Below are 26,763 nucleotides of genomic sequence, written 5' to 3' on the forward strand. Positions count from 1 at the left end.
TAACGCGAGCACTTCGTTACGCTTTATTATGATTTTTCCCTTTCGAACGCGCAGCCAGCAATATCTTTTTTTATTTTTTCGCGGTAAAGCCACGGCATTTAAATTAATGCAGCTCATTCGCTTCGCACCGGCACAGTTAAAAGAAAACAGATTGCGAGGGAACATCGTGTCCAATTTCTATGCACATTTTTAACAGTCCGTTGTTTTTTGTACGGATAGATTCGCGCGTTGTTCGCCCGTCACTTTTCGTCGCGCTTTGTTTCCATCGGTAATCGATTACAACGCGCACGGAATTCGTTCTCGGTTCCTCAGTTACATTTGCAAAAATTCAAGGGAACCGTACAATTTTGTTCTCGAGATCCTGACAATTATTCACGAATCTTGCATCCAGCAAGGATATTCCATTTTGGGCGGTATCGCGATGGAGTCGAGAGGCAATTTGGGGTTTAGCTAAACGGAAGGGCGCTCGTAGTACACGCGCGACGACATTGCTTGGGAAGACACAGGGGATTATAAAGGGTTAAACGTCGCCATGATCCCTCGTCTCTTTTCTTGCCCGAAGGAAACTTAGTTTATAAACTGTGGCGCGATTAACTCGCGCTATCAACGCGACCAAAGCTAACGGGGAAGGGGAAGGGAAAACTGGGAACGACGGTAACTTCTCCGACCCTAATACTAGCGTTTCGTCGTTGGTAATAATTACTAAGAGTCGAATCGTTTGTAGGAATAGTATATTCGATTTTATGAACAAGGATACATTTTTTGGATCCCAGCCACAGACTCGAAGAGAAGTTTGGCTTGGAGATTCCTGGTGTGAAACTTGTGCAGCATCATTGGCCCGTAGAACTCGTCGAGATCGTCGATCCTGGTGTGCACGGAGGCCTCGTTCGCGGTCAGGAGAAGACAGTTCCACGGCGACCACTGTACGTTCCTGCGAAGCCTCACGAGTCTCAGCTCGTCGAGTCGATCGCGCTGGGAAATGGCCGATTTACCGTGCCACACGTCGTTCACCAAACGGTGAACGATCTTGGCGTCGACGACGAAGGCCAGGCTGGCGTAGCAACGATTTCCAGCCTCGCTGCGTCTCAGATCGCGAAGCATCTTATCGTAGGGCCCGTAGACGACACGGGGACCGGATCGAGTCCTCGCGTCCTGGCAATAATTGCAGGAGGCCGCTCGGCGTCGTTTCACCCAGGAAAAGTTATCCGCGGATAGTAATCTGCCGCAGCTGGCGCAGATCGTTTTACGACCGATCAGCCTCGCCCCCTCCGAGTCGTTTCCCAGCGCTTCCCTCGCGAATATCAGAAAGGCGATCTTCAGTCGATTTCTCAGCCAGTTTAATTTACTCTCGTCGACGTCGCGCCCCAGAAGATCGATCTCCTGGTCGAGCAAGCGCACAAGATCGTCCGACGGTTTGCACGTGTGAGCCTCGACGACGTTTCTGAGCCGACGCAGCGTCCCGACGCGTTCACCGATCGGTCCATCCTCGTTCGACAGCGCCTCGAACGCGTCCCTGAAGCGTCGTGCACGCTGCACGCGTGGAGTCTCCACCAGAATCGGTTCACCGTGGCCGGTTCTCCAAACTATCGGCTTGGAAAGGTCGTCCAGGAACTTCCGGTAGACCTTGTTCTTGCTTTTAAGCTGCAGGCCTGTCTTTAGAGAGTCTATGCCTCGCAGGAGCTCGATCTCTTTCGACAGGATCAGTCTGCAGAACGCGGTTCTAGCTGGATCCGAGTGTCGTTGTCTCGCCCTCTCCGTTTCACGGATACGCCAACGATCCAGGAGATTGTAGAGCAACTCGAAGTCCGTCCTCGTTCTCGGGGACGTGCGGTTTAGTATGGCGAAATCCTGGCTACGGTAGGACATCGGCTCCAATGGTATTTCCTGCTTGGCCGTGTCCTTATCGCCGAGTGGCCGGATCGCGGTGAACCTGTAGCGGTGAGCTCTGCGGACAGGATCCAACGAACGCTTCGCTGTATATTTTAGGCTATTTTAACAAGCATACGATAGATCTTTGAATTTGAAAACCTCGACGATCAACTCTCGAGCTACTCGCTACTTTAACATAGTCCATTACTCCACCTGTAAAACCTCTGTATCTTTACGACACTCTCCAGGATCTTCTCGTTTCGGGGATCCTTAAAGCTCGTGGCTTCCAGGAGTCTGTCTCTCTTGTCAGGAAACGAATTCGCTTGAACCGTGACGTTGCACGGCGTGTCCGTGCATTTGTCTGTCGAGAATTCGGTCTGCGTGGTCCTCTCGCTTACGTCCTGTCTGTTTATCCTAGTTTGCGTGCACGCGTTGCAGTAGACGGTTCCTGTCAGCCTGTTCCTCCATCCACCCAGAAACGGTTCCGTTCTAGCGATCATTGCTCGTTCTTCCTACGATAGAAAAACCCTCTGAAATTCAACCCAGATTGCGTTAAACATTCTAAAATATCGCGTCGTCGCGAAGGAGTTGATCAAACAAAAATATTTAAAGGAAAAAACCACGGTTTCCACGTATATTTCCAGCAAAAGTTCTGTATATTTATCACCGAGTTTGCGCAGCACGTACAGCTTTTAAAATATTTACCGTCGTACTTTGTCATCGCGGGTGTTAACGTTCTATTTTTTCCCGTTAGCTCGCAGCTGCGGCTTGGAAAAGCTCGGACGCGTAACTAAATAAGCATCGACCCTTTGTTTTTATTTTAGTATCTGGTACTGAAATCCGAAGACGAAATCTGTTGCACGTGGACCACGTGGTAGGGCGGAGAAAATAATTTCTCGACGAGTGGAATAATATTTCACAACAGCGTTTCCTTCGGCGTGGTACCAAGTTATAAATTCCCGTTAATTCGGTCCAGAAGCGTCGCTTAATTCCTTGTTATCCTGCCGAACGTCGGCGAGAGAGCTTAGCGTCCGCGGGGAATAGAGGAATGCACCCTTGGAGGTTTTATGGCTAATGGAAATCCGGCCAGTGATTCCAGTACGGCGCAACTCTGCCGGGGGGGGACGCGGAGAACCGTAAAACTTGGCGCACCCGGTGCATTAAATGCATTGTGTGTAATGCAACCCCTTAAACAAGGGAAACACGCATGGATGCGCGTCGCTCTTCGTTTATTTTTCCGTTGAACGTCGCTTTAATTGAGCTACAGCGACGGGGATTGTTGGATCGTTTCGATGGAACTTTTTTTCCTTTCGTCCTGTCCCTTTCTTCTCGAGCATCCGGTCGAGAAAACATCGGGAATTCGACGAATAAAGTAGTCATTTCTGCGCTCCTTCTCGATCGTGCAAAGTTTTAGCGTAGGTGTAAACCTTTTTCGCGCCGTTGAAAGATAATTCCGATCTTCCGTGATTGCAATTAAATTGGATTCGCGGCGGGCGATAATGGGATAATATCGGGAATCAATTTCGCATTGTAAAGCCGGGCGAGATTACCTTAAACGAGGCCTCCTCGCGAAATTGTAAGTGTTTATGTTTTGGTTATTAAACGTTCGCGCGGTGACCGAACGCGGAAATTTAATTTCCGTTTAATTGGATCGCCGACGGTCGACTGCGCGTACGTACATCTGTGCATGAAATATTCATGATTCCCCGCCCTCGGGGACAAAGTAAAAAATCCAACAACCGACCGGGAATGACGCGTGCGAGTCACGCGTCTACTCTGTATCCCTTTTTATCCCCGGGCTTTCTCATTAAAAGAGAAAACTGGAGGACCCGGCGCTGATCCATCTTTTTTCGCAAGAATCGACAGCTCGCCTTTTCTTCGCGACGTCCCCTTTCCCTGTCACATTACTCCACGTTCATAACCTCGGTCTAAACACTTCTAAGATACTCGCGAATATTGCCCTGCTTTGTATTTAATTTAAAAAAGAAACCTTTCCTTTAACGAGAAAGTAAAACTCGAATTGCTCCGACAGGTGTCAACGATCGAAACGTTCTGACAATTTTAAATTTTACGTATCGATCGCTTTAAAATTCTTAATAATTGCGTTTTATTTTGGTAAATCCACTGTTTATCGAGTTAATCAGAGATCGAAGGATTTCGCGTACGCGTTTCACTCGTTTTATTCGCAGTTTGCGGAAATTGGAGAGTTCTCGAAATTTTTAAAGGTCCTGCAAAAGTAATGCTGTCTTTGAATTTCCGGCGTACTCGAGCGGCAACTGGAAGATTGCCGAACTGAATGTTTCATCATTTTTTGAAATTTTTCAAGGGACGTGCACGCAAGCCGACACACTCCGCGTGTTATGAATTATTTAACGAGTCGAAGGAAATAGAGGTTGCTAAGAGACGACACGAACGTGAAACCGTTCGAGCAAACCGCTCGGGGCATCGAAGAGATGCAAAAACGGAATGGTTGATGTAACAGCTCCGGAACGCGAGAATATGCGCAAGAGAGCCAACACAAGGGCCAATGGTTTTTCGCCCCACGGTTAACGTTTTTTAACGTTCGAATATAAATATTCTGAAATAATATTCCGCCGCGATAGCGTAACGACCGGCGGACAGGGTCGCCGTTTGAATTTCAATTCGATAAACTTTCGTTAAACTTTGAAATAATATTAACGAGTGGGCCTCGAGAGAACTCACTTCTCGAAAATAAAATACGGATTTAAATAAAATTTGCATTACCTCGGTCGTTGATGGAAGACAAACAAACGAGTGTCTGCATCCCGATGGATAATTAGTAGAAACGATAATTGAGGGACCGTGTTTCACTAATAACATCGCGACGCCGGATCGTCGAAAAATCGCGAAATTGATTCGACGCGATTGCAACGCGACGCAATTACTTCGAGTACATAAATATTAAACGGCGCTTCTCGTTAAAATCGCCGCACGGGGAATCTGTTCCCGCCGATCGGTCGTTCTCTGCAATTGATCCTTTCCACGACAAGCTAAATATTGCAGCAAATTATTACGACATTACAGGACGTTCGATCAGCCCTGGGAAAAATTTTAATGGATGATTCTCGATGCCAAAATCAAGAACACTAATTTGTTGATCATTAACGTTAAACTAAGAGTAGTCCTTATGTCCAATGTATTTTTTTGACCCTTTTTTCTGGGACTCTAGAGCCCTATAATCATGAAATTTCTGACCACACATATAAAGAATTTTTTTCTCGAAAATGCGTAGGATTTTGGGGGTACGCGTATTCACCGAAAATGATCATAATTGACCCCTGCAATCGAAAATAACTTTTTCAGAACGATTTGAAATTTTTTTTTTCCGACGAAAAATTTAAGGGGAACATATCAATGAATGGTCAGACATTTATAGTAATGAATTTTTTTCTCGAAAATGAGCAGGATTTTGGGGCTATGTCTCTTCACCAAAAATGATCATAATTGACCCCTGCAACCGAAAATAATTTTTTCAAAACGATTTGAAATATTTTTTTTTCGACGAAGAATTTAAGGGGAACAAATCGACGTCTGGTCAGACATTTCTAGTAATTAATTTTTTTCTCGACGATGAGTAGGATTTTGGGGATATGTGTATTCACCAAAATTGATTGTAATTGACCCCTGCAACTGAAAATAATTTTTTCAGAACGATTTGAAAATTTTTTTTCAGGCGAAAAATTTAGGCATTTGTTCGAATTTTTTTCTCGAAACTGTGTAGGATTTCGAGGGTAAGTCTATTCACCAAAAGTGATTGTAATTGACCCTAGTAACTAAAAATAATTTTTTCAAAATGATTTGAAATTTTTTAATAACTTTTTAACGAAGCCTCAAACAAGAAATTGATATTCCTGATTTTCGTCTTATTTTGGCCTCTTGAATCTTCCATTAAAATTTGTTCCAGTGGCCAAACGTTCGGTTCAACGACCAGGGAATAAAAGATTCATGGAAAAAGTACCAAACACGAGCGTGGAACAAATTGACGTCGATTCATATTCGGTTACCCCGAAACGGTAATAAATATAAATCTATTTCGTGTTCTGTACTCACCACCCTCTGTCTCCAGGAGCGTTTCCGCGGTGTGCTTATTGTGCGGATAACTCCGTCGTAAATTACTTTTTATATCGGTGGGTGTTTATCAGTCACAGTCGCTATCATTCTCGTATGCGTGCCTAAACGCTACGATTCGTCCGTCGACGTGAGAATTTGATCTACTCGGTCCCTTGGGGGAGGGAAAGAGGGGGGGGGTCTGAATCATTAATGAAAGTTTGGGGCTGGGGGGGAACTGGAGATTTGAACTCATTTCCGTGGGAGGGGGATAAGAGGCTCTCTGTTGGAGTCCGGGTGCCGATAGGCAGGGGGGGGTGGGTTATCGGGGGGGGCGACCGTCCCAACGGGCAGGGGGTTGGGTGGCGGAGGATTGAAGACGGGGTGAGAGGGGAAGAGAAGGTGTCGGGGGAGGGGGAGGATGGACCAAGGGGGGGTTGGCTGCGGGAAGGCGTTTCGTCAGGGAAAGAGGCAAGGGCAATGCGTTTGCGGGGTGAGAGGGGGTGGGTGCGGAGCGGGGGGTGGGGGGGGGTGCGCGGTAGGGCGGGGGTGGGTGAGAAAGCGGGGGGGGGGAGGGGTAGAAATAGCGGTCGGGAGGATGGGGGAGGGGGGGGTGGGTTCGGGGCGATAGGCGGTCTGGCGGCGGTGGTGTGTGACGTGGGCGCCAGGCTCGGAGCCGGAGACTCGGGGTTCGGGGGGGTATTGGTGTGGGGGGGAGGTGGGGGAGGGGTGCGGAAAGAAATGGCCTGTCCCTGGCGCGAGTGGGCGGCCTGGGGGGGGGGCGGGGGGGGGTCTGAGTGGGGTGTCCGGAGCGTGTCGTTGTGGATATTGGGGGGGTGCTGGGGGGCGGGGGGGGCCCGGGGCGTGTGGATTATTTAGACGGCGGGTTGGGGTGGGGGGGAAGGCCGAGTGGCGGATTTGGTTGTGGGGTGGGTGCGGGCTGGAGGCAGCGTGTCGGGGGGGGGGTGACGCATGGTGGGGGTGGGTAAATACGGGTTTCTGTACGGGGACGGGGCGCTGAGTAGGGGTTAAGGGGCGGGGGTGGGGGGCGGAAGTAAGAGTTGAGGCGTCGGGAAGGTTCTGATCTGTTGTACTGGAGTGGTTCTTAGAGGCGTGGGCGATGGATGCTTGGCCGGGGATGGTGAGGGTCGTCCTCGGGGAGGGGGGGGGGGGGGTGCCGAATGAGAATTGGCGGTGTGGGGCTTGCTCTCCCGCTGGTGGGGGGGAGGGGGGAGGGGGGGGGGGGGGGTAAGGGGGGAGGGGGGGAGGGGGGGGTGGGGGGGGGGGAGTGGGCGGGGGGGGTACGGTGGGGGGAGGGTGGCAAGTGCTCCGTCCGGTTTCCTGGGGTGACGTTGGCAGGCTGCGGAGGGAGGGGCTGTTGATGGCGGCTGGGTGTGGGGGGGCGCGATTACACACCGCGTGGGGGCGTGAGGGGGGGTTTGGGAGTGTTTGGGAGTTGCCAAGGGCCGTGATGGCGTTCTCCGGAGGCGGGTGGTGGTGGGGGGGGGGGGCAGGGGGTGTTGCTCTTAGTGGTTGTGGGTCGAGTTCTGTGAAGGAGGGTGTCTTGGGGGTAGTTAGACTAGGTCTCAGGTCAGTTCGGTGGGCCTTTTACTATATCCTAATTCCTAGTGTGGGGTGGGGATTTGGTCGTTGTTTTCTACGGCTTTTTCGTACGTTCGTCCCAGTCCTCTCACTAGCTTGCTATGCCGCTCTTTCTGTCTTGCGCGTTTCCTGCTACAACAAAACAATATCTAAACCGCGAAATTGTCTATCTACTCCCGGCTGCCCTCCCCTCCTTGCTTCGCGGTTGTTTTGCTTGCGCGCCCCTTTTGGCGATGGGGATTCAAAGCTTTTACTTACTTAGCCTTCTACACAAACCTTTCCACCCTCCCCCCCCGCGTATTCTATGCTATTGCGCGTCTCTGTTTATCCTTCCTGCCGGCTTGATCTCTACTCTGCTTTTTTGTTCCTCTATCCCGCCCTCGTCTCTTCACCTCCTCGACTCTCGTTTTCTATTTACTATAGTGTTTTTTAAATTAATTCTCTGTCTCATTATCCTTTTTTTAGTATTGTACCACCCTTTCTTCTTTTCTGTCTCCAATATTTACTTTCCCATTCAATCTCTCTGTACCCTCGTTGTTGCCTTTTCAAGCGCAACTGACGAATCGAAATGGTATCTAGACAATGACAGTCAAGATTCATTCTTTTATTTAGTCAACTATTCTTTTTATTTACTTTAATCATTTTCCTTAATCTGTATTTTCCTTGCTTGTCCTCATCCTAATACTCTGTTATTGCTTTATATTACAAGCAATTCTCCTTTGGCTCTCACGCTCGAATTCCTACCTTTTCTTCCCTCTTACACCCCTCCTATTAATACTCTATCATTCATGTAGACACTTTTTCTCATTCCTTTCCTTAATCTTTCTTTCTTTCTCCAAAGTCGGCGACTTTTGCGGGAAGCGAATTCGTCAATTATTCTCCGCCAAGCTCGATTCAAGCCTGACTTCTTATTTAATCTTTTAAACATCCCTCAATTCGTATTCCCTACTAACTTAGTCTTTTTGATGTTTAGTTCTTACTTACTCTCCGTGTTCCTCTATTGCCTTCCTGCTAATATCCTGTTGTGACTTCCCCTTCCGGGTGGTGTCCACCCGATATCCTTTCTCTCTTCGCCGCACGTGCGTTCCCCTTGTTCTATAGAATTCTTTATCAATGGAGTATTTTATACGTCTGGTATAAATCACGAACGTGACATATCCAGCTGCGCCGATAGTGTCTCCTCGCTTCATATTATATGGACGTGTCTGTGCATCGCCTTATACGTAGGATATTCGTCTGCTCGCTTTTGTACAAAGTTAACTCGTCGCACTCCTCAGAGCTTTGAGATATTAAGATAGACTGACGCGTAATCGATCCAACGGATTAATTCAGCCTCCCGCTCTCTCTTGCTTTCGATCCTTTGGTCGCGTCCCTTCCGGTCCTCGCTCGCGATCTTCGCTGTCCCTTCTCCCCGAAGGCTCGTCTCTGCTCTCCGTCTCGTTACCCTCGTGCGCTCTCGTGTCCAGCTAGTTTCAGTTACTGCTCCGTGCACTCTTTCTCGACGTGCCTTGGTGTTTCCGGCCGTTTGTTGGTACCACCCGTTTCGTCGTTGCATGCTTTTCACGAACTTTAAACGCCTCGAGTTTTCTTCTGCGAATCTGTGTCAAAACGTAGCCGCATAAAATATCTTCGCTGCCAGACCGACAAAAGTCGAACGTCGATTCGCCGAGGGGGGAAAGGAGCAATAAGAGAACGGATGACTTCCAGAATTGGACGCTACTTAAACGGACGTTTAATTTAATTCCTTTCGATCCGGGTCAAAGAATCTTTCCTCTGCGCCGAATGTATTGGATCCTTTGATGTCCGCGGATCGAACAACACACGCTGGACGCAATAACAGCACCCTGTAGAAGCATTTCCAGCGAGCCCGAGACCCGTAGAAATATTAATGCGGGCCATTAACACTTTACCGACCGGTAGCGGTTGATTAATCGGCTATCGGTCGGTAAACGTCGACCGATAAAACAGTTGATTAATAGGCTATCGGTCGGTAAGCGTTGGCCGGTAAAACAGTCGATTAATAGGCTATCGGTCGGTAAAGTGTTAACAACGGCCGCGGACTCTTTCGAGCGTAAAATGAAACGTTTAAGCGACCTCCGCCGTTTACCAGAGTGTTTTAGAACGAGAGCGAAGGAATCTGGTCCCTTTCTTTGCCAAGTGACCGCGCTGGAATAATTAACGCCCTTGTTAACGTTCCCTCGGTCATTTTTATTCGCGAGGCCAACAAAAGGTCACGATCCGACGAAACGGGAGGGACAGAGACGGATCTCTGGCCGATCGATGGAAATTTCCCAACGTCCGGAAGCACCTGCGGCGAATTCGGAAGGGCGTCGAACAGAACTAATGTTGCAAGGCAATTTGTAACACGGAGGACCGCGCGCGCGCGCGCGGGGCCAATTCGGAACGTGAGACAGCGGATCCTCGCGTCACAGACCAGATAAATTACTTTGTTTTGGCGGGGAAGAACCACAGCCCGGGGGCTAGCAGACATCAATATCAACGACCGACGAGTTATCCATCGTAGTTCTGCCGTCCTGCATCAATCCTGCGGAGCTAGAACTTCCTCCTATCCTCCCGGATTCAAAATTACTGCGAGCCATTCGACAAAGGAACCACCTTTGGAAAGATCACCGAATACGAAGGAAATTGAATTCTGCGGAACGTCGGTACACGTTTCAGGGGGATCCTATCGTCCGTGAGAAAAAAAATTTAATTAATTAAATGTGCCGTGCGACAAAAGGGCTGGGAAAATGATACTTTGAAACGGAAGCACCGACTTGGACGAGCAGGAATTACTTGCGGCGAGTGGAAGCGGTGACACGTATCGACGAGGGGGATGGGATTCCCACGGGTGAGCGTCCATCAGAAATGACCGATTCAATTTTTATCCCGGTGACGGGCCTCGGTACTTCCGATAGATAAATCTATTTCAACCACCTTTTACAACGTCTATCGACAGGGATTGTCTTCCTGTCGCGAGACAGAAACGATGCTCTCGCGATGCCTGACCGGCTCCGTTGATAAATTGTTTCGATCGTGCTGTCGCAATTAATGATACAACGTTCTGATTCGTTTCGATTACTCGACGAACGTACTTTGCGTGTCCCGTGAAAAGGGCGATGCTTGTTCCACGAGATTTTCGAACCGATTTCGATTCTCGGATACCGAGGAGCTAAGGCAATATACAGGGTGTTCGGCCACCCCTGGTAAAAATTTTAATGGCGGATTCTAGAGGCCAAAATAAGAGAAAAATCAAGAATACCAATTTGTTGATGGAAGCTTCGTTAAAAAGTTATTAACAATTAAATTCAAAAATTTCAAATCGTTCTGGAAAAATTATTTTCAGTTGCGGGGGTCAATTACAATCATTTTTTATCATTACACATACCTCCGAAATCGTACGCACTTTCGAGAAAAAAATTCCTTACTGAAAATCTAATTAGGTGCCTTTTCAACGGAGAAAAAAAATTGCAAATCGTTCTAAAAAAATTATTTTTAACTAGGGGAGTCAATTACACTCATTTTTGGTCAATAGAGATAACCCCGAAATCCTACCCATTTTTGAGAAAAAAATTCGAGAAGTTGTGAAATTTTTCGTCAAAATTGAAAATTTTCGAATCGTTCTAAAAAAATTATTTTTAGTTAGGGGAGACAATTACACTCATTTTTGGTCAATAGAGATAACCCCGAAATCCTACCCATTTCTGAGAAAAAAATTCGAGAAGTTGTGAAATTTTTCGTCAAAATTGAAAATTTTCGAATCGTTCTAAAAAAATTATTTTTAGTTAGGGGAGTCAATTACAGTCATTTTTGGTCAATATACATAACCCCGAATTCCTACCCACATTCGAGAAAAAAATTCGAGAAGTTGTGAAATTTTTCGTCAAAATTGAAAATTTTCGAATCGTTCTAAAAAAATTATTTTTAGTTAGGGGAGTCAATTACAGTCATTTTTGGTGAACAGACATACCCCCGAAATCTTGCGCATTTTCGAGAAAAAAATTCAGTAAGGGCGGCACTTTAACAAATTGGTATTCTTGATTTTTCTCTTATTTTGGCCTCTAGAATCCGCCATTAAAATTTTTACCAGGTGTGGCCGAACACCCTGTATATCTTTATAAGCCCGTATTTTGTTCGGGATGAATACATTCGAGGGGGATGCCCCAGCCCTTCGTAGTCGATCTCCTTCTTCCGTTAGAAGAAAATGATCCGGGGAAAGAAATAGATTTGTCAACGGGTATGAGAAATCACCATTCATCCCCCATTGCCTAATGTAGCCACAAGCAATTGCTCGATTATTGAATTTTTTACGGCGTTAAGATCGTAGTAATAAATCTATTTTCCACGGTGGAGTTTCGTCAACGATAGGTCAAATTGCTGGCCGAGAAAGTTTCGCGACAGCGAGCGTAAAACGCGATGCCCGGTTAACGATTATCAAAGCTGCGGAAAAGCACTCCCGGGTCTGGGATACATTGAAGCGGGAAATTTGCGCCGGCCGGTAAAAAGCGTCAAGCAGGCTCGAAACTTCGGGTTGTGTAGCAAAGTTTTCGGGTACGGCCAGTTTCCAAATTTATTCACCGCAGCCGCGGTTCCTGTGTTCCAACGAAAATTAATATATTCCGCTTATATAAGTGCTGTCCTCCCCGTCTGTCGTCCCTTCTCTCCCCACCCACTGGGCGTCGTTCTACATTTCAAATCGTCGGGAATCCTTTTCCGCGTTAATATTAATAGTACCGTCCAACGATTGCCCGGAAATAGTCGCATTATCATATTTCGAATCGAGCGATTTAATCGTTTCCAACGCGCGATAGAAAAATTTCGAATTAAATGAAATTTATTTACGTTCGTTCCGATTTCGTTCGCTGCTAAAATTTTCATTCGATCCGCTCTCTCGTCAGATTTCATAGCGTATCCGTTTCTCTTTTTATCTTCCCTTTCCCGCCGTGCATTCCAAATGAGCCGTAATCGTGCCTCGAATTCTTTTTTGCGACGATAAAACGAACGGGGGAGAGATCGAGCACGAAATTTAAGCGGTAAAAAATACGGGGGATCGAAGACCCCCGAAATTCAAACTATATCGCGGGTCACGTGCTATATAGATATATCTATCCATCGCGTAACTGGTCGTGAGGCGAAATAGAGATCCTACTTGGAAAAAAAAGAAAAACAAATTCTTCTGTCGTTTGAAAACCACTGAAATTGAAACAGATCAAAGACCGATGACTCTGAAAACATGTCCATGGGCCCAAATGGACCCCAAGCTCGATGGGCCGTTGAGTTGGCTCGTGTAACGCTGAAAAGGCGAACGAACAAGATATCGCGGCGACGACAGCCGGACTTAACAGAAATGTCAGGCGGATCGATCTCGGACAAATCGGTTTACACCGACCTCGGACAAACACTCGCATCGGGAGTTACCATCGGGGGGAAAAAGACACGTTCCGCGGCGGGTATAAATCCTGGTGCTAGCGGAACACATCGATCGGCACTTTATCTTTCCGTTGAACGACTCGGAATCACGGGCCAGCGAAAGAATCGCGAGATTCGTTGCCGATTGCCGTAAACTTTCCACGATTTCCAATGTATTTTTTCGCCCACGAAAGTCCACAAGGTGTACCATGTTCTCGATAAGTCAAAAATAGCCACTCTGTCCTGAATGGACCACTTTTTCAGAAATTTTCAAAAGAGCAGCAAATCGTTATCATCATCGAATGAAAAGTGCATCGCGTATAATTAATCGGCGTCGAATCGAGAATATCGCCGATAATTCGATGTTAAGCATCGTGTTTTCGATTATCGAACATCGTCGAACGCTTGCGTCGCTACTTCCTGCTCGCGTTACAGGCGAATAATTCCAGAAAACGATCACCGGTCCCCCGTGATCCTTTATAACGGAGATCCCACGACCTTCCACGGTTATGGATTTACCGTTCGGTATCGCGAATAAATAAAGTCGAGGCCGGATAATCAGATTACATTCCGCCTACGCAATTGTTGGCTGTAATACGCGGAACGCGCAGAATTTCCTCGAATTAATCGACGGAGGCTTATAACTCGGCGTAACGAATTGTTGCTGTAATTCTGACGCGTGAAGCGTTAAACGAGATATTATCGTAATCGTTCCCGTGGATTTTAATAATAACGTGAACGGTCATTTAAAATACGATCGAGTTATTCTTCGAATCGCACGTTGCTCGTGATTATTAATAAATTAAACGCAGTGAAAGCACACGCGTATGAAAAGTTACATTTTTAAAATTAATATCAAATTACGCGAGATCCTTTTAAAGGCAGAAATGCACCCGTAATTAGATCGCTGAATTACCATTTGTACAATCATTAACTGAACGTATTCGAATTTAATTACAACGATTTAGCACGAATCTGGCAATTAATAGAACTTGATGACCACGGAATAGAAGATTTGCACGGACAATAGCCAGCCGCAAAATCTCTTCTCCCATTTGATTCATTAACTAATATCCCGTCGAGGAATATTTATCATTCCACGTCCATTCGGCGCGGTTTGCACAGCTGTCGAATGGCCACGGAGTTCTCTGTTGAATCTGGCCAAAGTTTCGAGCCATCGAAGGACCTGTCGCGACTCTGTTAATAGTCAAGTCTGACCCGTATTTCGTCGGAAGAATCACTCTAAAATACTATCGTTTAGTTGCAACGTGGCTAGACGAGAACTCGGTTTTTTTTTGTTTACGGAAGCGTAAATTGGGATTCTTGAACAGCTATATACATCGTGTGCATCCGCACTTGCCCGCTGGCTACTCGAACAATTCGGCGCAGCAAGAGAATCCCAGGAAAATGCACGCAGGAAGGAGAGGGCGGAAACTTTCCCTCTGTTTCACTTTCCACCCCTTCACGATTACAACGGAGCAACGTTGAGAAATTCTGCGCCGTGGAACAGAGCTCGTTCAGAACTCGTTCAGAACATAACTCATTCGTACGGAACACAAATAAAACTCGTAACAAATAGCGAATGGACACAGAACACGTTACTAATAATTTCACATTTTTCGAGCGTTGTATACTTACCTGGTCGCGCGAGATTCGACGTCTTCGATTCCGCGTAAATCGTAAATCGGAGATCGGAAACTGCGCAGAAATATAATAAAAAAAAAGTAAATAGGAGCTGGTGATAAATCGTCCGGCTATGACGTCAGCGATCATTGGGGGGGGGGAAATTGAGAAAATTGAAAACGAAGTGCTTCTTCCGCGTCGAGGAACCAGCAAAACGACCGGCAAATTGCTCGGCCAAACGAGCGGTACAGTTTTCGGCCGCGTTTTTCCAAATTGTAACGACACCCGGGGGGGACCGCGGGAACGAAATTTCGCGGCGAGGAAAATGGCAGCTGAAATGGTGCTTTCGATTCGTTTATTTAATAACTGACAATTGCTTTACATATACAGCTCTTCTCGAATTAATCCGTCGTAACGTTTCTTCTCCGTTTTCTCCGCTTCTCTTCTCTTTACAGCGATGATGTCGATAAGTGCGAGGGACTTTAAGGTATTACTTATCATATCGTATCGTAGTTTTATATAGAAACAGCTATACAACTTATGGCTAACTCGTAGTTTCTTAAATCTCTCTCTATCTCTCTCTCTCTCTTTACGTCCCTTGTCCTTTCGTTCTCTGCAGGCAGCAGTGCACCGATTTCTTTCATTCAGTTCCTCGTTGGCGTAATTATCCAACGTCGAATAACAATGATTTATTTACGTACTTATATTTAATTATGATTCGAAAGATAATTTGAGCGTATAGAATTCCCTTTTCCCTCGAATATACGGTCAGTTTTCAACAATGTTTAATTGATAAACGCGCCGGACATTCGATCGTAACTCTGACCATAATATTACCAGAGACACAACGAAATATACATTTAACGACGCTTCCGGCGCGGATAACGTAACAGGGAGTTGTTAATTAAACATCAGAACACGTCAGCTGCTACTGTAAATACATTCGCGCAAATTAAAATGCGGACATGGTATCGTGCTTGTTACGTTCTTCGAAGCAACGGGTTTAATTTAGCAAATAATGGCGTTTCCATATTCTCCGTACGATGCGAGCTTTCTCAAAATTCGTGTGGTCAGACGCTTTGTACGACCGATGCAATCGATCCTTATAATTAATTCGGTCGAACGGGCCCTGGGAGACTTAGGTACAATTACATCGGGCGTAACTTGAAACAGGAAAACCGTCACAAAGGATTCCCCTGTGATCCGACTCGGTTCAAACGAAGACATTCGCTCGCGTTACGCTTCTTTCCCCGCCCTTGGTCGCGAAAAATTTCCAATTACCTTTCGCGGCAGTTAGGAACGAAACGAGGGAGCGTCGCGGCGCATGCCTCCGAGAAATTGGTGCTCCGATAGCGGCCAAATTTCTCGCTGCAAGCGAACCGCGCCGGTGGAATGCACTCCGCTGCCGAAAGGTTCGCCCCGAACTGCTGGAAGAATGTGCAATTGCATCCGGACCTAACCGGCGCTTCCGGTCCCGATGGATCCCACGTGTTATTGCGAATACCGCGTTCGCGGTTCTCGAGTCGTTCTTTCAAAAAATCAAAAACATTCAATTTGCGTCAACATGTAATTTGCAATATTTACATTTCACACCCAAATGTATAAAATAAATAAACATCGAGATTTCGAAACGTCTCCTTTTCCGGCGCGCATCAAAAATCACCATTGTCCGTGCTTTTGTTATCGATGGACGAGGTGTTTTCCCGTTGATGGGTCCATCCGAGAGATAAGGGAAGAAACAAAGGTTGGGTCATGGGGGTTAACCGCGGGACGATTTTTTTCTGCCGTCTGGCTGCTCGGCGATGGGATTTTTCGCGATTTTTGGGTCGCCAGGGAGGTCGCGATCGTGACACGCCGCTGACAGCGCAATTTCGCGGAATCCTGACGCATGCATCACGACTCGTGTGTGTATGTTTTCTCGCCGGAATGTCGGGGCCACGATTCGCCCATCCAGGATCAGCATACCGCGAGAAAAGTAATTCCTTTTCGGTTTGAAAAAAGTATCCGACCGATATTTATACGGCCAACTAATGTCCATCAAACACGCAAAACCGAATGTTCCGGATCGGAATTTTACGAGAATGAAGCGTTTAGACATCCACGATACTTCTCACTGTCTCTACGGATTAGTTAACTTGCTCTGAGAAAATGAGAAAGCACGTTAGCTTAGGCGAATAAGCTTCGACTGCTCAAAGGGATACGGAATGTTGCGTTAGCCTGGGGACGGTAAACAAGACTTTGAAGCAAAAAGGAAAATTGGATCGGTTGTAGCGAAGTAGAGAGGATAATGTGGAAGAGAAGGGAAGACCACCCTTCGTGATGAGGCTGTTTTTACGAGAGATAGCTGAATAAACCCAGGGAAAACTAGATTTCCCCTGTAACAAGATTTACTCGAGTCACAATTCATGACTTAATGGTACATAGAACGTTTCTAGAATAAAGACTGTTTAACGCATCGACTAACCTGTAACCGATCGGTTCATAAAACGTGAAATACGTCGAACAACGGCCACGTATGAAAAGTTAATGCATTTCTATTTAAAACTGATTTCCCGACAAACGAAGCTCGGATTCGATAAAATAACCCGTGTTCTTGCATAAACTATGACACGCTCGATATTAAATGCAATTTATTCCCTCGTAATTTTCGTGCCGCGCTCTCTCGCCGGCGATATTAATTAATAATAAACACGGTTTGAATTTTTATTATCGAGCTTTTATTACGAGCCTGAAAATCGACGTACGTTTAAGCAATTTCGGTCCGTGTTTCTCAAATTTAGAGTTCCGTACGCTCCGCTATAAATGTGAACAATTGCACGGGGCCGCGAGCAAACTGAAATCGCTGTGAATTTTTGCTCGTTACAATCGCGATCTCGCTATATTCCCAACCCATTATAACGGAGCTCGGCCCTATACCGTTGTCGTTCATTAATTCCTCGCGCGATCGATCACAGAAATGTTCGGTTCGTGTCCGGTATATTTTCGGAAACTTTGCATCCGCGACTTAAATAAATGGATCGTGTGTCCGATAAAATGGTTCGACAAGAATTTAACGGGCGAAATCGAGTTTATTCTTCCCGTCAAACAATGCGTTAAAATCGATGCACTCTGCCTGCGTCCCGTTTCTTATGAAACATTCATAGATCTAAGCGATTCGTTCGTTTCGCGATCGTTCTCTGGATCCCATCCTTTCGTCGATATAATTTATTAAATGTATTAGATAACAAGAAGGAACGCCATATTTACATATAAAAATATAATCTTATCGCGATCGATCGGGACTACTTATAATAATATGTATAATCGTGTGTACGTTAACATGTATAGATAAAATCTTCCCTTCGACGTCGTCGCGTTCGTTCTGATACGTTTTCGCACATCACAATTTCCTTGGCTCGCTTTGTCGCGCCAGGAACGAAAAGGAAAATGATCGGAGGAACGATGGAACACTCGAAATAAAATCGAATCGAAAGAACTGCAAATACACGCGTTAGGCAAACGTTTTCACGGATCGTTTAGCGCGTGATCCTCTTTACACGAGATAGTTCTAATTGCATTTCCTCCTCGATCGATATACGCGTATCATTCTTGGAATAACAAAAAAACGTTTTTACGCTGTACATGTGTACTCGCGAGAGGATCGATAGTAACCGAGATATTGGCCCAATACAGGACCCATCCTGTCTTTAATATCCTACGAGGATCAGGAGCGGCAGAGCCCTGTTCGTTTATGCCACGGAAAATAAAATGAAAATATTGCTCGTCGGGGAACGGTAAAATAATTCCTGCTAAATCGCCAGCTTTTTCTTAGCTTTGTAATAGAACGAGAAAATTGATTAGCGGTCGTTCCGTCGTCGCTCGTCGGGGAAATATTATTTCGTCGTAATCGTGTTCCGCGGAATGGCATTTTACGCCGATCGATGTCGTGCTTCTCGCAGCTTTCAAACGAACCGAATACAGCTTCTTTTCGTTCAAGCGAGCACCAGTCTTCCAGTGCTTGGCTCTCCAAGGAGTTGGTCGTACACGTCGTATACTATCTCTCTGGTTCTCCTCTTGGCGGCAATCGTCTTCCATTTTCGATTCCCGAAGAGGCTGCGATCTTTCTCTTTGCCTCCGGGCGCGAACTATGGCGGCTAAAGCACAAACAATTCGAGCAGAAATATCTCGAGACCGGAAGTTCTTCTTGGAATCTAGAGTTCAGGCTACGCGTGCCACGTGTTATTCGTTGAGCAAACATTAGAATTTTAGAAGAAATTTTAGTCAATTAATTTAGAGGACCTAGAGCCTAGTTGCGACAGAAAGTCGATAGTATGCACCAGAACGTTCCAGTCAGTTTACGCGAGACACGATTACCGTCGAGACGAATTTATATCGTCGCAGAATCCTTTCCTCGAGCTGGGAGACGATAATCTTCGGGGTGGGAAGCGGTTGCAAAAGAATCTCGGTACCTCGACTAATTAATTATACCCGTCTGGGCAGCATTCTTCCGGTCAAACTATTCGAGAGAAGTCGGCGATACCTCTGGGGGGGATCCGGGTTAAACCGAGAGACTTAATGTAGATCGCAGGGAGGCGGGATCCAGGAGTCCAATCAGGGACCGTGTAATAGTTTACCTGTGCCGAGTGTTTGTCGATGGCTTCGACAACTGCAATTGACGGGTTCAAGTATCCCGACCAGACCATCTTCTTGGTTGTCAGGCTTGACTGGCAGCGATAGCGACCGTCTTGGACTTTGTCGCGTATCGGAAAATCAAAATCGAGAAACGACAAAGGCTCTGCCCCGTCACTCTGCCTTTTAACGCGACTCCCCTTTAGAACCGGGCAACAATATCCCTTTCGGGTTGACTTTCGTTCGGAGACACACGTAATCATGGAGGAAATACGATCGGAACGTCGGACGATTCGCTAAACAATCGATAATCTCCGTGGAAACGGTATTCGGTGGTAATCACAACGGAACTTCCATCACAGACGAGGTACACGAGTAGCCCTTACACCCTATGTATTTTTCTCGCCCTTTTTCTGGAGCTTTAGAACCCTACTACCATAAAATTTCAAGGGAACATTTCTAGCCACACATATGTTCGGTAAAGAATTTTTTTCTTGAAAATGCGTAGGATTTCGGGGGTATCTCTATTGACCAAAAATGCTTGTAATTGACCCCCGCAACCGAGAATAATTTTTTTACAACGATTCGAAAATTTTCAATTTTGACGAAAAATTTCACAAATTCTCGAATTTTTTTCTCGAAAGCGAGCAGGATTATGAGGATATGTCTATTCACCAAAAATGGGTGTAATTGACTCCCCTAGCTAAAAATAATTTTTCCAGAACGATTTGAAATTTTTTTTTTTGTCGCAACTTTCACATCTTCTCTAATTTTTTTCTCAGAGGTGGGTAGGATTTCGGGATTATGTCTATTCACCAAAAATGATTGTAATTAACCCCCTTAGCTAAAAATAATTTTTTCAGAACGATTTGAACATTTTTTTTTTCGACGAAAAATTTAAGGGGAACAGATAAACGCCTGGTCGGGCATTCTTAGCAATGAATTTTTTTCTCGAAAATGGTTAGGATTTCGAGGGTATGTCTATTGATAAAAAATGATTGTAATTGACCCCTGCAACTGAAAATAATTTTTTTAGATCGATTTGAAATTTTTTTTTTCCGACGAAAAATTTCAGGGGAACAGATAAACGTCTGGTCAGACATTCTTACTAATGAATTTTTTTCTCGAAAGTGGGGCGGATTTCGAGGGTATTTCTAATCACCAAAAATGATTGTAACTGATCCCTGCATCTAAAAATAATTTTTTTAGAATGATTCGAAATTTTTTGAGTTTCCATAACGTGCAAGGTCTGCTCGTATACCTCGTCTGTGCTTCTATTTTCTGGCCGATAAATCTCTCTCGACTCTCATCGACGCAACGTCGCGTCGTAAACCACGCGACCCCGTTTCCCACCAAATCTCAGCGTTCCACGTATCTTTTTTTTACCGCGCACTGTTCAACCTTCGATCCCCACAGACGGCTCATCGACAACGAACACTAGTGTATAATCGTGAAGAATCCACGTCCACTTAAATTATACTGTACAATAATGGCCCACTTTGTAACGGCGATCCGACCTTTTCTCGCTGGGATCACTCTCGAGATCCTCCGTGGATCCCTGTCGTTGGAACGATCATCGAGTCCGTCGAGGATGCGCTGCTGATCGATCGAAGAGACGATATTGAGAAAAGTAAGAATGATTCACCGGGGTCGTTCCGTGCGTCTGGATCGTTCCAGGACGATCCTTGATCGAATGCTGCGATTTCGCGCCGCGGAATTGAAGTCCAGGTTGACCACTCGGCGCTGGCGTAACATCCCTGCAACAAACCGAATCGTTTTGCTTGTACTTTCGTCGTGGATACGGAAGGTAGCGGGCGTAGGCTGGTGGGGCTCGAATCGACCGGTTGATTTAGTGGATTTATAGCGTGTAGCTACTTTGCTCTCGGTAACAATTCGGCCTATTATGCGGCCGCAACATGGGCACAAACAATCAGCGGCCCGTGAAATAGTTGAATCGATACAGCAGTCGAACGTGAGAAGTTCCGAAGAGCCACACGGCTGGGTCGCGCGATTCAGCCATGAACCAAACTATTTCGTAGCGCGAAGTTTACGGGGGATCTAACCCCGCACGATCGTCCCTCGAAAACACGATCTCGAACAATTCCTAATTAGACAACTTAAACGCCAGTAATAGCGCAACCTAATATTCCCCGACACACCCGATACACGTGCATGTATATATTCCTGGAGGGATAGTCACGGGATTTAATGCGTTAGGGTCGGAAACAAAATCGTCCCGGAGCCTTCCTCAGCGGGGGCGAACAGGGTAATAAAAGCGAAACAACGTATTAACAGTAAAAATAAAAGGGGGCACCGTGATGAGATTCTTTTAGCGCCCGTAGACCCTATCCTTTGCACTCGACGATTATTTCTAGGAGGGTTAACGTAACAACGTTCCAGGAAACAAACGACCTCCTCGTGGGCTATCTGGAACGGAATTATTAAACGGAAACTATTTTAAAATAGAGAAATACTGATCGTTAGGGGTTGGTGAAGATTATAACCCTAACGTGAGTGTGTCTCGGTTGAATCTCACCCGGAGATTGAAGCACCGACGGGGGGGGATGTAATATGAATACATTGAGCGTGTGTAAGAACGAGCACAGTGAATTGTCGGGGGGGGTTGTAGGCGCGAATTCAAATGAGTTTGCTCGCGTGTGGACGCGTGTAATGGATATTTGGACAGATAGGGGTGTATGCATGCCGCGGAAACGTCGGACGAGTGCCACTACACGGTTTAAGTGTGTTCCATTTGAATATATTAATTATTCATTTTACACGACGCGTTCGCCCCTCGCGCGCGGGGGAGGGGGGAGGCGGCTGTGTCGATTGCCCAAGTATTTTGGGCACGATTGAACGTCGATTCCGATTTATTACCTACGGATGCGTGGCCCGATACCGTCCCTGTAATGAGAACACACCGCGGGGCTCCAGGTTGCGAGGGATTATTGAATGCGTCATTACGAGGGGATTGTCGAGCGCTACCAGGAACTCGATTATCCGCTGGTTTGTACAAGGTAAACCGCGTGAATATACTAATTACAATTCCCAGAGAAAAAGACTGTACTGATCTAGCGTTTCCAAAGCACCGCGGAAATTCACCCATCGGATCTCGATTCCAAGCTTAAGGGACCATTCTACCTTGTAGGCATGAAAAATACGTGTTTCTTTGTGATTTTTTTTTTGCGGGTTATTAAAGAGCGATTAATTCCGGATTTTGTAGATACATTTATTATATATTTAGCTATATTTACGAATTTTTGCAACGCATAATATCTATCGATTACGCTGTTTTTGTTGATCATCGAACAACAGTTTTTACGAACGGCACCCCCGACTGCGTACGTGATATCTTGCGAACAAGTTATTCGAAATCCTAAAACCAACGATATTCTTAATATAGATGAGTGTGGTTATAGCATGAACCAGGATCTTTTCAAAAAAAACAAAAAATGGCAAAATGGCAGCTATTTTACGAAAAAATACTGAATATTTTCATATATTTGGTTGCTTTTTTGTTAATAAAAGAAAAAGTATTGCATATATCGCAATTATCCTAGTTCGTGCTATAGGGAGACCAGTTCTGAAGATACTGTATAAATTTGATGTTGATATCTTGAATAGTTTTTTAGTTATCACGCACGCAGTGCCGAAAAATGTAGTTTCGAGAAAAACAGCTTTAAAGTTTCACGTCCAGTTGTTATAACTGCGCGCGGTACATTTCAGCAGGCTATAAATTCGTTAGTTTTTCAAATTTTAATTCAATATTTGGTAGACATATTTTCGAGACTACATACTAAAGAAAAATGCAAAAAAAAAAATATCGATTTTTTTAATCCCACAAGGTAGAAAGGCCCCTTAACGCGCTCAGAGAAGGCCCAGTTTCGGTATCGATCATTTTCCAAGCGTGTACATATCGATAATAAGTATATTCGGATGTAGCAAATTTCGAGAAGTTCCTTTTGAGAGCACGAATGAATTAATATTCAACACGAATTAGTTATAATTTCAAGTCCAATTAGCAAATAGGGTTATCCGTGGCTCTATCGCGAACGATTCGGTTTCAGTAGCGAATTCATTCCCGGAAATCGATACGCGTCCTTCCCGAGCCCATCCGCGGGCACACATTTATCAACGCGTCACTGTAGCGCTGGTATAAATCAAACGAAACGCGCGCAATCCTAGATGCACTTGAATCCTGAATGCAGTGCCTCTTTTAAATCCTAACGGTCGTGCCTCCCTGCCCCCCCTGGTGGATTAAAACCTGCGAGGGCAGAACAAAGGGCATTGTTTGGCTAACATTCGCGAGAATGTCCCAATAAAAGGATAATAAATTTTCGAGGGAAAAATTGTCCGCGACTCTCGCGGATTCGTAATGGATATTTAAATTCTGCGGCCATCCGGTCTCGTAAATATCTTACGCCAATGTGTCCGCGTGTTAAAATTGGTCATTTAAATAGCTTCAATTGGATATAACGACTTTGTTGCCTCCGCTGGAAAAGGTTACAATGATATCGAGAGAAGTGGCTTTTCCCGGTTGTAGCTGGGAAAGTTCTGAAAATAGAGCGTGTCGTGTCGTTTAAAAAGGTCGACTGTGTTTCTCGAATAGCGTCAGATTCAACAGAACCGAAGGGAATCGTCCTGTACACATGCCCGGGACCAATAGTCGCGTCGATGCAGATTCTGCAAAACCTGCGTCGGCGTGCCGCGATTGCAGGATTGACAGATAAAGAGAGGAAGAAAATTGAAAATTCGGAGTCGTTCGCATAGGAAACCGGTGACGAAGATAAAGCGCGACCCGGACAATGGGAGTGCGTCCGTTATAACTCTTCCCGAGGAGATTTATGGCAGTTTGACGAGTGCCAGTCACGCTTCTATTACGGAATTTTTCGTCGGTGGTCATTCGTTCCTTAAATATTTATAATGCTGCACTGAGGTGATTCGAACCGCTTCCAATAACGTACGAGTATAAATAATATTCAGGATTTTTCGCGAACACCGATCGTATGGAGTTAGTTTCCTTTGGGCGAACTGTATCGCGACAAATGTGATTTAATGTCGGTCACGCGGAAGTCCGACGACACACGAGCACGCGGGATTCGACAAAATTCACGGTTCCTCGATGGGGTCGTCGGGAAATTTAACCCGGTTTTCCAATTTCGCGTTTCGTAATTCAAATGAAAATTGCTATGAATTCCAACGCCGTTCGGAAATTTCTAGTCGTACGGGCCAAGATGCAATTCAACTTTTTAATCGAGTTGAGAGATCGATACGGTCGATGCGACTCATTTTCGAGTTTCATGTGAACGAACTGTTCCCTTCGAAGGGCCAATTCTTGATTCATTATCTTTGTTAATTTTTAGAGATATATCGTTGCACGAAATTAATAACAAAACGGATTTTCCATCACTATTTATTTAAACGCATACGCAGGATCATAGAATGCGGGTCTCGTATGTGCTTTGTAAAATTTGATATTATGTATTGAAATTTCGAGCAAATTTGACGAGTGGAAGCAGACTGTCGATAAATTTACCGAGACTGATAATATTCTACAAACATTATACGCGTTATCGTTGTAATTCTCCAGGGAATAATAATAAGTGTCGGTATAATCGAACGCCACAGTAATTTCGATACCATCCATAAAGTAGTCGAATTTCGCCAGGACGGCGTTTTCTCCTCTTATCTACGCCCCAGGCCACGTTGTATCATCGTGTCCGCGTGATTCGTTTTATTTATATTTTCCTTCGAAACGTGATAAATTGTCCGCGCGTGTGATACGCGCGCGATTCTGCACGCCGTTCGCTGCAGTTACAGAATTAATGAGCCCGATGAACGCGCTTGTTGTTCCATCGATTCTCCATTTGCGGTCATTTTTTTCATTTTTTTTCTTTTTTCTGGACCCCGGCCAGAAACGGGGGAAAAAAGGAGATCTCGACACGTTCGAATGCGCATGAAAAACGCGTGGCTGTTCGTTAAGCCGACGAATCCGCTCGGCCGTGCCTTTCGTCAAATTAATCGCGGTCCTAGTTTTCCGCAAGGTCGATTAATTGCTCTCGTAATGGGCGCCGAGGCCGATAACTAAACCAAAGAGGGGAATAATAATTGCAACGCGGACCGATGTGAATTGATTCTGTTCTAAATACAACCGTCGTATCTCGTGCGGACCTATTTACCAACGATCGATTCTCTTGCCGCTTTCCCGAGAGCTTTTCTGCTTTTGTTCCAGAATTTTCATACGAAGGTATTCGTATTTGCCGATATATTCCACGGACTTTTTTTTATTAAAATAACTCTGTTATATTTGGAATAACCAATGTATACTGGACAGCGTAAACAAAATGATGTTCTAATTAGGCGACTATCTTCGTAACGAGTTTTCTGAAACAAGGCAGGATCACGATAAACCATAGTTATACTTAATTGGAAGTTTCCTGGAAGCGATTCGAATAACGTGTAATTAAAAAAACCTCCAGGAGATGTAATGATAAGTCTCTAGAAATATTAAGTTAGAGCATCCGCGTGGGATAAAGAGAAGGAGTGTCCGTGCGGGAAACATTGTTGCTTAGGAGGGCGGAGAAACAGTTTGTTTCTTGGAATTCACGGTTGCGCGAACAGAGAGCGAAGAACGGGATAATGAAAGCCCGATAAAACCCGATCTAATTTCTATTGTTTGCTCGAAACGGTTCCACGTTTCGTATCGAGACCGATCCTCTTTTTCTATCGGAATAAAACGGCTGAAAAACGCAACGCCTCCCGTTTCTCCGACGAGAGAAATTTCAATCTCACGGCGAGAGAGTCACCGTAATTGCTTTTACTCTCGCGTTTAACACGTTGCCCCGTCTATGCCGAGAAGCGAAAATCCAAGAAGAGAAAACATTCTAATTTCGCGTACACGTTTTGGTCCATTTTTCCGGCACGCGGTCCCGCAAAGAGCCCCGCGGTAATTTCCCGCTTTAGCCGCCTCCTCTACCGAACTTGTCAAAAGAGTGATAACACGTGGGGATGCTCCTGCCGCGGTAAAAAATAAAGAAACCGACCTTCAGCATTAATTAAGTTCAAGTGCCCGCGGGCGGAACTGTAAATTTTTAGCGTCTAAATTAAGGAACGACTTGCAACCGACACTCCGTGGACGAAAAATAAAAAAAAACGTGACACCGAACACGGATTTAGCGTTAGAAAAAGGAACCGTCCGATTTTCAAAATTCCACGACCCGAGAAGCTTTCGCGGTCTGAAAGGGAACCTCGAGAGGATCACGCGCGTCGAGAATACGTTCTCGGGAGATCGTGTAAAAAATAACTGGATCGCAAAACGTTCGAAATTCGTCGCGTTATGTCGCCGGAGGTGAAACGTTTCCTCGACGACAGTTTATCCGGTTTCATTTTAGGGCTTTTGATCTTCTTCGCGTCGGATCTGGCGGACAGCAGGAGTAAAAGTAGACTGGCCACAGGATTTAATGAGGAATCCGCTTTGCGCACTTTTACCAGGGTAATTGGCACTTCGCCCCGCGTTAATTGACAGATTCATTCTGGGCCCTTTATCGCGATTATGAGAAATTGACTGTAGAAAACGGGGTTACA

The 26,763-nt window shown here is 45.6% G+C and overlaps 1 protein-coding gene across 1 annotated transcript; it reads right to left on the reverse strand.

Annotated features, from left to right (window-relative positions):
- Positions 1–741: 741 nt before the first annotated feature.
- Positions 742–19,253, reverse strand: LOC122399899 (IQ and ubiquitin-like domain-containing protein). Its single transcript, XM_043400956.1, has 3 exons — positions 19,185–19,253; positions 2,083–2,381; positions 742–1,945 (listed from the first exon to the last, which is right to left on the reverse strand). The coding sequence occupies exons 1-3, from the start codon at positions 19,251–19,253 to the stop codon at positions 742–744; spliced, it is 1,572 nt and encodes a 523-aa protein (XP_043256891.1).
- Positions 19,254–26,763: the final 7,510 nt, after the last annotated feature.

Source organism: Colletes gigas, unplaced genomic scaffold (genome assembly GCF_013123115.1).
Source record: "Colletes gigas isolate AHSC1104 unplaced genomic scaffold, ASM1312311v1 Colletes_gigas_Sc00015, whole genome shotgun sequence".
Classification (NCBI taxonomy): Eukaryota; Metazoa; Arthropoda; class Insecta; order Hymenoptera; family Colletidae; genus Colletes; species Colletes gigas.

What these genes read in the sequence shown, in the direction of transcription:
- LOC122399899 (XM_043400956.1), bottom strand. Translation starts at nt 19,253, where the DNA reads ATGGTCTGGTCGGGATACTTGAACCCGTCAATTGCAGTTGTCGAAGCC. An exon ending in TCGACAAACACTCGGCACAG is followed by an intron (nt 2,382 to 19,184) that starts GTAAACTATTAC and finishes TTTCTATCGTAG; the next exon opens with GAAGAACGAGCAATGATCGC. An exon ending in AAGATACAGAGGTTTTACAG is followed by an intron (nt 1,946 to 2,082) that starts GTGGAGTAATGG and finishes TCCTGTCCGCAG; the next exon opens with AGCTCACCGCTACAGGTTCA.